At 33.7% G+C, this 12,832-nt stretch overlaps 1 protein-coding gene and 1 long non-coding RNA gene across 3 annotated transcripts in view; one reads left to right on the forward strand and one right to left on the reverse strand.

The window, feature by feature from the left end:
- gfra2b (GDNF family receptor alpha 2b) overlaps positions 1 to 12,832 on the reverse strand; it is a 100,307-nt gene that overhangs the window by 50,160 nt on the left and 37,315 nt on the right. For both annotated transcript variants that reach the window (XM_087270453.1, XM_087270454.1), the window contains exon 3: positions 8,717 to 8,794. In XM_087270453.1, the coding sequence (XP_087126579.1) occupies positions 8,717 to 8,794 (78 nt within the window). The remainder of the gene's footprint in view (positions 1 to 8,716; positions 8,795 to 12,832) is intronic.
- Positions 5,145 to 10,520, forward strand: LOC147842041 (uncharacterized). Its single transcript, XR_015501004.1, has 3 exons — positions 5,145 to 5,852; positions 5,930 to 6,691; positions 6,901 to 10,520. It is a non-coding gene; the product is annotated as an uncharacterized LOC147842041 (long non-coding RNA).

Genomic DNA, 12,832 nt, shown 5'->3' on the forward strand with positions numbered 1-12,832 from the left:
ATTTAGAGGATTCAGATTTGATTTCACAAACCTGTAAATGGGAGTTTCTTCAATTGCAAGCATGTTTAAGTCCCTAGGGTTGACTTTTATTTAAAGTAACGTCTTTTTTTTTTTTTTTCACATTAAACTAGCATGGCTTTTTTCTAATATTATTTAAATATGTTTTAAATTCTTTCTATGCATTTGACTTAAAAAATATTTTGTAATAAGTTTAAGTAATATTTAAAATGAAAGGATGTGTTTATACTGTAAAATATATTATAATATATGAGATGTTTGTTTGTTTGTTTAGCTTGATTTAAATTTATGCAGCTTATTTTTAGTTACAAAAAAAGTTATTTTTTAAGTCTAATTGTAACACTTTAGCTGTGTTTAAACTTTCAATTTTTGTTTTAATCAAATTGCCAAGGTTATATTTCATTAACATTTAACATTTACATATGGCATTTTATACATACTTATACACTTACCAGCCACTTTATTAGGTACATCTTACTAGTACCAGTGCCCACTTTTGCCTTCAGAACTGCTTTAATCTTTCATGGCATATATTCAACAAGGTATGAAAATATTCCTCGAAGATTTTGGTCCATATTGACATGCTAGTCACACGCAGTTGCTTAAGATTTGTTAGCTGCACATCTATGAATCTCCACCACATTCCAAAGGTGCTCTATTGGACTGAGTTCTGGTGACTGCAGAGGCCATTTGAGTACAGTGAACTCATTGTTATGTTCAAAAAAAGTTATCTGAGATGATTCGCACTTTATAACATGGTGTGTTATCCTGCTGTAAGTAGCTATCAGAAAATGGATACACTGTGGTCATAAATGGACATGATGGACATGATCAGCAACAATAAGCTGTTGTGTCAACATGATGCTCAATTGGTGCTAATGGGGAAAAGTGTGTCAGGAAAATATCCACACCCCATTACACCACCACCAACAGCCTGAACCGCTGATACAAGGCAGGATGGATCCTTGCTTTCATGTTGTTGATGCCAAATTCTGACCCTACCATCCGAAAGTCGCCGCAGAATTCGAGACTCATCAGACCAGGCAACGATTTTCCAATCTTTTATTGTCTAATATTGGTGAGTCTGTACGAGTTGTAGTGCAAGGCATTTGCACCCACAGAACTGCCACTCATTGGATATTTTTTTTCTTTTTCTAACCATTCTCTGTAAACCTTAGAGATGCTTGTGCATGAAAATCCCAGTAGATTCACAATTTCTGAAATAGACAGACCAGGGGCCTCATGTATCAACGCTGCGTACGCACAAAAACTTTGCGTACGCCAGGTTTCACGCTCAGAATCGCTCACGTTTGGATTTACTAACAATGAACTGAATGTGGGAATGTGCGCAGCTTCACGGCAGCTTTCTGGCTGGCGTACGCACATTTTTTTGTGCGTGACTGTTTTATTTCCATTGGCAACTCCTGGAGACAGTTGTGTTAAATTCCTCTCTACAAAGTGTCTGAGCCTTGCAATGGCAGCTGTATGAGACGGGTTCAGCAGGTATATAAGGTTTCCATACCATACATTTGACCAGCTAAACATTAAAGCACAATTTGCAGCAGTTGCCTGTTTTCCCAATGTAATCTGAGCGATCTACCGCACGCACATTGCCATAAAGACACTATCTGAAGATGAATTTGCATGCGTGAATCAGAAACATTTCCATTCAATAAATGTGCAAATAAAATATGATGCACAAACTTATTAATGATTTCTACTTGTCTTTCTCGTGATAAATAGTGGGCAAAATCTGATATGTAGCGGGGGAAAAAAGAAGAAAGAGTTCATCAGACGCTGGATTCGAACCGAGTTCATGCTCGAATGTGTCAAAACATGTTGACTTGCGTCTTACGAGTGCGCCATTGAGACTGTTAAGGACATTGCAACATTTTACCCATATAAATCACACTATTTTTTTCTTATTCACTCAGTGCGATGTTCAGACCCAACTGTGTTAACCGTATCAGCTAAACTCTCCCACTCAATTTTTTCTGTTGTTGTTAATTCCGGAGAACAAACTTGCAAATAACACCGCTTTTCTCCGGTCTACCTCTGAAAGCAGCACCTCCAATTCACATTCTGTTCAAAGTTTCTCTTTTTGTTTGCTTTTGTCATTACTTTTTGGTTGGGTTTTGCCAAAGTAGAGTCATTAGCATATTCATACGGGGGAGGAGGCAGGGAGGGGTTTTGTGCTCGTGCATGTTGCGCTCAGTTTCACATTCATTCGGATGTACAAAAGAATATGCGTGAGATTCGGCGTACGCAGTGTTTCATACATCTGAATTTTTTTCTGCGTACGCACATTTACAGCTTTGTGCGTACGCAATGTTTTAGTAAGATTTCCACGCAAGTCTTCGTACATGAGGCCCCAGCCCTTCTGGCACAAACAGTCATGTTCAAAATAAATGTAAGTCACTTAAATCAACTTTCTTTCCCATTCTGATGCTCTGATGTTTGAGCAGCAGCAGATCGTCTTGACCATGTCTACATGCTTAAAGGCATTGAGTTGCTGCCATGTGATTGGCAAATGGAAAATTTGCTTTAACAAGCAGTTGGACGTGTACCTAATAAAGTGGCCGGTGAGCATACATTTATACTGAAAAATACATAATAGTAGACAAATTCAAAGACAAATCACACATATAAACACACATATATTACACATATATCAAATCAGCCCTTCAATTCAAGTTGCTAAACTCCAAATAATCTAGTTAATTGTTTATATTCAGTATATATCTAAGAAATATAGGCATACAATTCTATTATTTTATTTCCTTTCCATCAAAGAATATTTATCAAACAAACTGTCAATGAATGTTTCTGTAATGAGGCAGATCCTTTAATGAACTGCATCCAAATACCACACAGCAAACAGGTGTAAGAAAAATACTGCAGAAATAATCGAAATGGCTATAGTTTTCACACAACACGTCCTTCCCCAATAACAAGAAAACACACCTTGAGCATTTCTTCCTTTTGCATTTGTTTCCTTAAACGTCCCTGACATGCCAAATATTTCTCAATATGATTGTATATGTTGCCTGAACGTGTTTCTAAAGCACCGGCCGCCTGTAGAGATGGTTTTTCAGATGGCATTGGTCTTATATAAGGCTGCAGATTACCTCCGCTGTGATTGAAAAAAATGAAAACCGTGAACACTCACAACAGGGATTGGAAATAAAAATAGTTTTTTTTGTAGCCGTGTGGGTGATAGCTTTTGTTTAAGGGCTTCAGCTCGACCGCAATGTGTTTTATTTAGCATATTTACATGATTTCTGTTTACCTTTTTACCATTTCAGCCCTGCAAACTGGTTGCTCTTTCAAAATAAACCATATCAAAATGAACCATATGTTTGAACATGTCATGGTGATGCTGGTTTGTGAGGATATGCAATACATTTTTGATAACGAATAAGATAACTTATATGTGAAGTAAAACGCATGAATCATGAAGCTGTTCATGCTTTTCAGAACCTTTCTCAGAGCTGCAATTATGATTAATACAGAGTAATTTCATTCTCCTTGGTGGTCTTCTTGAATAGCCATCATGACTAATGCACACAGTTCCTTTCACATTGTTTAAAATGAATTGAAGTTGTGCTTCAGTGAATGGCTGGTGACTGCTGGGTAATTATTGTATATAGCACATCATTTTCCTGGCTAAGAATACATCTGTTTGTTAGAAAGCGTTTTATTTTGTTTTTTTCTTTCTTGGTTTTATTTTATGTTTTTTTTTTTAATAATGTGTTTGTCATTTTTAAGAATCTTCTTACTTCACTCAAAATCTTTAAATCCATTTATTGTTATATGTTCATTCATTCATTTTCTTTTTTGGCTTAGTCGCTTTATTAATCAGGGGTTGCTACAGTGGAATGAACCACCAACTCACCCAGCATATGTTTTACACAGAGGATGCCCTTCCAGCCGCAAATCATCATATGTTTTAAATATTTATTAATTTAAAGTTAAGATTGCATGCAGTAATGCAGAGACTATGAACTGATTAAATGTTATTCATGTTAAAAACCTTTATTCATTCAGGATATAAAGATTTTTCTAAACATATAAAACAGAAATACAAGAAGTAAAAATATTTAAGCTGTCATAAATGTTATACTAATTCAAATTGCTATTATTTTTAAATTGCTGTTACTGACATAAAATGTTATTACAATGTTGTTTAAATAAAAAAATTAACCCTACAAAATAACGTTTACATCAACTTATTCTGTATTTATCTGTTTTAGTTTAAAAGAAATCTTTATTAATAGTCTAGTATAGGGTTATTGCTGTCGATTAGTTTAGCAATCCATTATTTTAATTTAATCAATTAATTAGATATAAGGTTGTTTTTCTTTATTAAAGTGCAATACTAAATATACAAGAACCTTTAAGAGATGTCACTTCATTAAACAACAAATTAATTTCTTTCATTTTTATTTAATTTTTACCTATTTCAAACAAATACGCACACACACACACACACACACACACACACACACACACACACACACACACACACACACACACACACACACACACATATATATATATATAGTTGAAGTCAGAATTATTAGCCCCCCTGAATTATTAGTGGCTCCATTTATTTTTTTCACCAATTTCTGTTTAATGGAGGAAAGATTGTTTCAGCACATTTCTAAGCATAATAGTTTTAAAAACTTATTTCTAATAATAGATTTATTTTGTCTTTGACATGATGACAGTAAATATTATTTTACTTGATATTTTTCAAGACACTTCTATACAGCTTATAGTGACATTTAAAGGCTTAACTAGGTTAATAAGGTGAACTAGTCAGGTTAGGGTAATTAGGAAAGTTGTTGTATAACAATGGTTTGTTTTGTAGATTATAAAAAAAAATAGCTTATAGGAGCTAATAATTTTGTCCCAAAAATTTTTTTTTTTTAAATTTGTAACTGCTTTTATTCTCGCCGAAATAAAAAAATAACACTTTCTAGAAGAAAAAAAATATTATCAGACATACTGTGAAAATTTCCTTGCTCTGTTAAAAATAATTTGGGAAATATTTTAAAAAATAAAATAAAATCAAAAGAGGGCTAATAGTTCTGACTTCAACTGTATATATACAGAATTAATAGCCCCCTTTGATTTTTTTTCTTTTTTTAATATTTACCTATGTGTAACAGAGCAAGACAATTTTCACAGTATGTCTGATAATATCTTTTCTTCTGGAGAAAGTTTTATTTGTTTTGTTTTGGCTAGAATAAAAGCGGATTTAATTTAAAAAAAAAAACATTTTAAGGTCAAAAATGTTAGTCCTTTTAAGCTATATATTTTTTCGATAGTCTACAGAACAAACCATTGTTATACAATAATATGCCTAACTACTCCAACCTGCCTAGTCAACCTAGTAATTAACCTAGTTAAGTCTTTACATGTAATTTTAAGCTGTATAAAAGTGTCTTAAAATATCTAGTAAAATATTGCTTACTGTCGTCATGGCAAATATACAGAATCAGTTATTAGAAATGAGTTATTGAAACTATTAGAAATGGGTTGAACAAATCTTTTCTCTGTTAAACCGAAGTTTGGTAAAAATATAAACAGGGAGGCTTATAATTCAGGGTAGCTTCAACTGTGCATTATCTTATTTTAAAATTTTGTTGACATTGCGTACAGTAATATCTGCAACAACTAAACCCATAGTGCTTTATATTTCTATTTTACATTCACAATACAAAAATATAAATTTTAAAAGATATTTTTTTTTAATTGGTGTAATTATACTTGGAATTTTGGAATTTTTTCACCTCATCAATGGGACGAATGTCATCCATATCTTGTTTGTGAGTGAGTGAGTGAGTGAGTGAGTGAGTGAGTGAGTGAGTGAGTGAGTGAGTGAGTGAGTGAGTGAGTGAGTGAGTGAGTGAGTGAGTGAGTGAGTGAGTTAGTTAGTTCAGTCAAACAGACCGTCATGCAATTGCCCTCTGCTACTGTATGCAAGTACTGTATCTCTCTTCACTGCCCTCCAACTATAAACAATGTATTTTATGAGGAAAATCATACCTGTTTGAATTTTGGAAATGCATATTGTATAAATTTTTTACCCTTGACATCCCATTATCTGTACAGCATAACACTGTTCTTGCATGTACTGTAGGATGACATTATTACTATTATGCATCAATCAATTTTAATTTTGCCCACAAACACCATGCTGGACTCTGTATGCAGCACAGCTAAAATAGACTGGAGGAGAGAATGATTACAGCACTGCTGCAGATGCATCACTGCTGGAACCTGTGCAGTGTAAAAGCTGTAATGTTACCCTATGGTAGTAACTTGTTAATATACATTAGGGACGGAAAAGTACTGACTGCTCACACAGTGAAGATGTTGTGAAATGGGTATTAGTTTGTAATGATACTAAATGTTTAAATTTCTCCTCCTCCCTATGCTGTTGTCATTCTGCCGTGTCTTTTGTGTTTATATAATCTGTCCTGAGCTGGTTGTACATTACTAATTACTAATAGTCTTTGGGAAAACTCAGTGCTGTTCGAGTCGTTAAATGGTAAGCAAAGCCTAGAGGCACAAAAATTAATAGTAAAATAATAACAAAATAATTAGACCTCCGTTACCAAAAGAATGGTTTCAGCCCTAAATTGGTACCTTGTTCAACATTTACGCATTTTACTATTGTTTATGTTAAAGTAATTGTAAAGATAAAAATTATAATTACAGTTATTGCAATACCCTTATTTGTGTTAACAGTTCTAGAAAAATGCTTATTAAAGTTATAGTTATTTTTAGAAGTTATATACTATATATAGAATATGTTAACCATGCTATAAGCATGTTAGTCCATGCTAGCAATTCAACCACGTTATAAACTAGAAAAGGCCTAATGATAGGAACATCAGTGAAAGACATTAATTCATGCCAGTGATATGGTGGTCATGTCAGAGACAAGCTGCAAACCATTTATTTCACACAGGTCAATTAATAAATATAGTAGAAATTTTAGCAACATCTTAAAGGGGTGGTCCACTACGATATCATATTGTTAGCTAAGCAAAACCTACAACGAACAAAGTTTGGGGTTTTCATTTTGCTGTCTGATTCAGGCAGCTAACACTGCTAACAGCTTTTCTGACTGACAGTATTTACACAGCACAAAAGCGCGTTCTTAAAGGGACGTGACGTGGCAATAATCCGCAGATCACAGCGCATTATGTTAGCTGACCAATCAGAGCCTTTTGAAGGTGGGCCTTTCAGAGGAACTAGGAAATATGACAGTTATTTTCATTTTAGCAGAGTAGCTGTATATAATCAAAGTAAGATTTTTGAAAAAATAATGACATATTTTCTATAAGTAATTATAAAATAATCTATAAATAATTTTCTACAAGTGAGGCATAAGCACAGATTGCTTTGCATTTTATAAACACAACCAAGCCTTAAAAATACACTCTGGACCACCCCTTTAAAACATTTTGCCACCAATGCATTAATTTATGCACTAGTATGTTGACTGAGTCAATAACAAACTAGCAACATGTTAGTTGATACTAAAAACGCCAACTATGTTAGAAATGTCCTAAATTATGCTAACAAAACCGTGATCAGAACAAGCTTGCAACTTGTTCAAACATGTTTAAAACATGTCATCAAAAGCCATGTTAGAATGACATTATCAACATTATTAACAGTTAACATTAAAAATGGTTAAAATGTGCTTATATAGGACTTAGAGAGAGCACATACCCAGAAAGGCTGGGCATATGTATTATTTTCCTAAAACCTAGAGAAATGGATGTGTTTGTGTGGACACCAGACTCATCATCAGCTGTCAATCAAGGGTGCTGCCACTATCTGAATGGATGACTTGGAATGCAAGGACTCGAGATTGTTGAGCTAAAATTTTCTGTTAGTGGACTGACACAACTTTAGTTCATGAAAATACATTACAATAACCAGTGAACAACCTGAAGACTCCTGTGATGAGCTAACTCGCTAACCTGAACCATATAGAGACCCAAAATTACAATGCATGAATTTTGTGTCTTATAATTTCATAGATGTATTAATGTATTGTTCAAGATGCCATCATCTGCATGTAAATTATTTGTTAGGGAATCCATTTGTAGCATTTTAATTGGATTGAATCATTATTCTTGTAGGCTATTGCATCAATCTTTATTTTGTTTTCATTTACACTCACATCCTGAATATTTATATTCGATGTTTCAGAAAATTCAATCAAACATAACCTTTAAGTTTTTTTTCTTTTCTTTTTTTTCTTGGGATTATTTAAAAATCCAGATCCTTGATTTTTTCTTTGTGCTCCGTACATGTGAAAAACAAGCAAAAAATGTATTATAAGAGCCTTTGAAGTCCACAGTCTAAAGAGAACCCATAAAGAAATTACTTCTAAATGTCTGGACATTGACACGCTGCTATGCAAGCAAAAGATCCATTCACTGTTGATTAGATAAAACTAAAGATTTCCATCGAGCCGACCGCACTAATAAAACATCACGCTGCAAACTGAAGGTCTATAAAAATCAATTAATCACACTTAAACTGTCTGAGAACATGAGAAGATATGTACGAACATAAAGAACAGTGCTAACCTTGAACAGAGAAACTGGGCTTTCTTTAACCACTGAACAACACAACACAGAAAAGCTCACAGGATTTCTCTACTCACCAGAAATAATGGAGGCAAGTCGGAACTCATCAGAAAGATGCATCGGTTCATATGGAGAGGTCTCATAGAGTTCTTCACCTTGAAAAGAACAGAACACAGAGGAAATAAAAGAGCTATTATTATTGTTTGGAATTTCTAAGTGTCATGGTTAGAACATGTCGTATGGGTCGGTTCATTAGTGTTTCAGGAATACATCTTGATGTAACAAAAGAATACATAGAAATTCTTAGTTCTTTCAAATTATACTTTCAAACAGCCAGACTGGTAACTCCAACACTGTTTCAAGTACGCACTCACTCCCTCTCTCTCTCTCAAGAATTACAGCTCAGCAGCCTTTTGTCCAGATTTGTACTGGCCAACAATCACAAATTAGCTCCCCAGTGTTGCATCCCATTGGCCGTGTCCAGAAAATCTGCTGTTTTCTAATCCAGGGCCTTGAGCTGTAGCCCACAAAGAAGTGCAACCAATCTGCTAACTGGTCCCAGCAGAGGCCCCGCTATAACAATGAAAGCTGTGACACTAGACCTTCAACAGATTGATGTGAAGCTCTCAAATGAAGACTTCCAGCTGTCTAGCTTTACTATGTTTTCCTTCGAGATCCATAGAAAAGAGGTTCTGTTGCTGTTTGGTTCTCTGGATGCATTAAACCATGGTGGACATTTGGGAAATACTTGTTTCAATCTGACCCATGTCACATCCCAGTCCTAAAGATCTCTTTCTAATATGGCCGGAGTATTGGCAGATCTTTTATTTAAAGGGGATAGTCTATCTAAAAAAAGGTCATATTTTATTTACCTCAATTTATTTAACAGTTTTTTTTTTTTTTTTGACAGACTGTGTTGGGATAATTTACATCTAGCTGATTACTGCAGATAAAGCATAATGCAGAGATGTCTTATACCACTCGGAAGGGGCTCATAGACCATTTTAATGTAGTCATGTCATTGGCCCATGAACATTTCCTGCTTGTTTTCAAACTATTTCATAACTATAACAAGAGGCAATTCAATCATAACTTGATGTTAAAACAGCTAATCGAACATTATTTATAAATATGTGGCTCTTTTTGGATTCTTGGAAGCTACAGAAATACAAAATGTAAATCAGGAAAAAAGTTGGGACCATTGTTTATTTTTTTATTTTATTTTTTTACATCCCTCAAAATGGTCTATAGATTTCAAAAGGATAACCGATCGCAAATCTCATGGTTCAGATCACATTGTTTTTTTGTTTGTCACGGATCGTACCATTTTTTCGATCAGCCAAAAAAGGGAGGAAACAAATCGTCACCTTGGACTTATAAGGTTCTATCTGTGTTCTGAAGCATTTTAAGATATTGAGCTTCAAAGTTTTTGCATTCCATATAGCAAACAGTATGTGTGTAACATTTGTTTTTTAAATAAAAAGTCTTAACCCTCTACCACATGCATTATGATAAATCTATATATAAAAAAAAAAAGATTCCACTGTTTTTCTTTTCTAACAATGGCTTAACTTGAAGTGCTGTTAGGGTTAGGGTTATTTCTTTTTTTGAGGTACTTTATGAAACGTTGCCATATGGCAACAACATCCAACAGAGGATCTTACTTAGAAATTTCAAATTTAAAACTTTCCTTATAATTAATAATTTTGTTGTTTGAAATGATTTAATTAGTGTTGCAGTATTTTAAGCTTTAACACAGAACTTTTAAACAACACCATATACATACTTTCCAACAACTCATATTCCAACAGCTTTCATTTATTCCATTCTTTTTTTGCTGAATATTACTAAAAACAAACCTAATATTGTATTATCGTGTATATAACCTATGGTAAATATAAATATTTTCCCCAGTAAATATTATAACAAATAAATAACAAGTCTAATACATCCAGATGCATCAGAATAATGTAGTTACTAGCTAACAATATGTATACAGTATATTATACTTCATACTATACTACACCTGTCTTATATGCATCTAAGCTAACTTAGCTAAACTGTCTCTATCAAATGTCCAGTCTGCATCATTCTCATGGTCATTAAAACCCATCTTATCCTCACTTTCATCTGCGGGAAGAGCCAGTTTTGTCCTTTTCTTCTTTCGCTTACCATAGAACATGGTGGTGCTTGCTAATACACTGTTCCCTGTATTCATATCTATTCAAAAGTAGTATTGCCATTAAAACTAATTTTATCCATAATGCAAATGCCATTAACACAACTAATCAACATTATATTACTAGCATTCAGGCTGTTATTGTTACAACTTAAAAGTTCACAGCTGACCTTGCTAGCTAGCTAATCCATTGCAATATTGCATGTTCCACTATTGCAGTGTTGCCATTTGGCAACACATACATTTCATTGATTTACAAAAAACTAATTTGATTTAAAATAAAAAAAGAGTTGTGAATATGTTATCATAACTTACTGGAGGTGATGTTTCAGATTTTTTGTGGATCTGACATAATTTGATCCTTTATTTTTATTTACATTTACATTTGCATTCAGCAACTACTCACAATATACGGCAGTCTTTCAGAAACCATGCTACTGAAAAATACACTGCATGTCATGTGACTTAATCAAAGCACATCATTTAAACTTTGTTGTGTTGGTGTTGAGATAAAGAAACACACCACATCCTAAATAACTTACCACAACTTCATGTCATCATTATATTTTACAGGAAAACCTTAATGCTGTCATACTTGTGATTTGAATGACACAAGAAGTGATCTCTTTGTGATCTTTACAAATTTAGAATTAATCTACAATTAAAACAAATAAAAAAATCTAATTCATGGGTCACGTGTGTTTCCAAAGTGTGGGTTGTGATCTACAGTATATGAATCACAGATAAACTGTGATCTGTTACACCCCTAGTGTTCGGTAGCATGTGCTTGGATGTAAATCATGCCACTTATCACTCAGCTACTTGCCAAATAAATCAATAACTATGCAGAGAATAATGACTTAAAATTAAAACATTGTATTAGCTTATAAAACAAGTTTCCAAAAGCCAATAGGAAGCAAATAGATTTGCTTTAGTTTAAGCTCAGTTTGGATGAGCCTGTGTTATACATTTTACCAGGTTGTTAATGAGGGGATAGAACATCACAAAATGCACAATTGATGAATCAGAACCAAGTGTATAAATAAAAACAATGATCAGTGTTGCTTTCAGTGAGAATTAGACTTTGATTTCTACCGTTAAACAGTGTTTGTTATGTTTTTGCTTGCTATTAAAGTAATTACTTAAATCTGACCTTGACAAACTAAACTGGTGAAATGAACTGGAAAAGATTTCCAAGTCAAAAAAGGCATGCCAACACTTTCATGTTATGTAGTTTGGTCTGATTTTGTTCAAAATGACAAAACACCATTTCATTCTTCTGTTCAATTCTTGATCTATAATATACAATCCTTATACTTTAAAAAACCCAGCACTTAATAACCACTCACTGTCATAGTTTTAGGCTTGTGACACTCTGTTGTGAACTCAAAAGTGAAGACTCAAAAGTCTTCAAGCAGGATTCTTTATTGGGAACATGCTGGTTGTGCTGCATTCATCAAAGTCTTCTTAGAAGTCTGACAAGACGTCTAACTAGTGGTCTGTGAGAAGTTTAAGAGAAGTCAAATAAGGGCAGTGTTGACCTGTATATTATATACATTTTAGGGGGTAGTGATACATAAAGGTGGAGGCAAAAAAAAAAAAAAATGAAGTACAGGAATCAGGAATTTCCCGAGCTCTTAATACCATCGGACTTACAGTACTAATTCAAATGTGCTGCTAACAAGCCATTTCCTGATGGTCAGGAAATGCCTGAAGACAATAAGTTAATGTCTTGACACTTGGACTGTCAAACTCGTTCATTCTTAGAATGTAATTGTTACCTAAAAATGTAAAACTGTGTAAAATGTTCAGTTATAAACTACTATATTAAAACCTAGATTAAAAAAATGTAATTCCACAACATTAAGTCAATATCAAATAACTTACAGTGTTAAAAGCAGATTGTGCTGTTATCTTGCTGCATTTACACTGCATGGTTCAAATGACTCAATTCCGATTTTTTAAAAATTATTTTTCTCCTATGTGGTACAGATCAAATATAGCCCGAATGTGT

The sequence above is a fragment of the Danio rerio genome, chromosome 10 (genome assembly GCF_052040795.2).
Source record: "Danio rerio strain M-AB ecotype USA chromosome 10, GRCz13ab, whole genome shotgun sequence".
Taxonomy (NCBI): domain Eukaryota; kingdom Metazoa; phylum Chordata; class Actinopteri; order Cypriniformes; family Danionidae; genus Danio; species Danio rerio.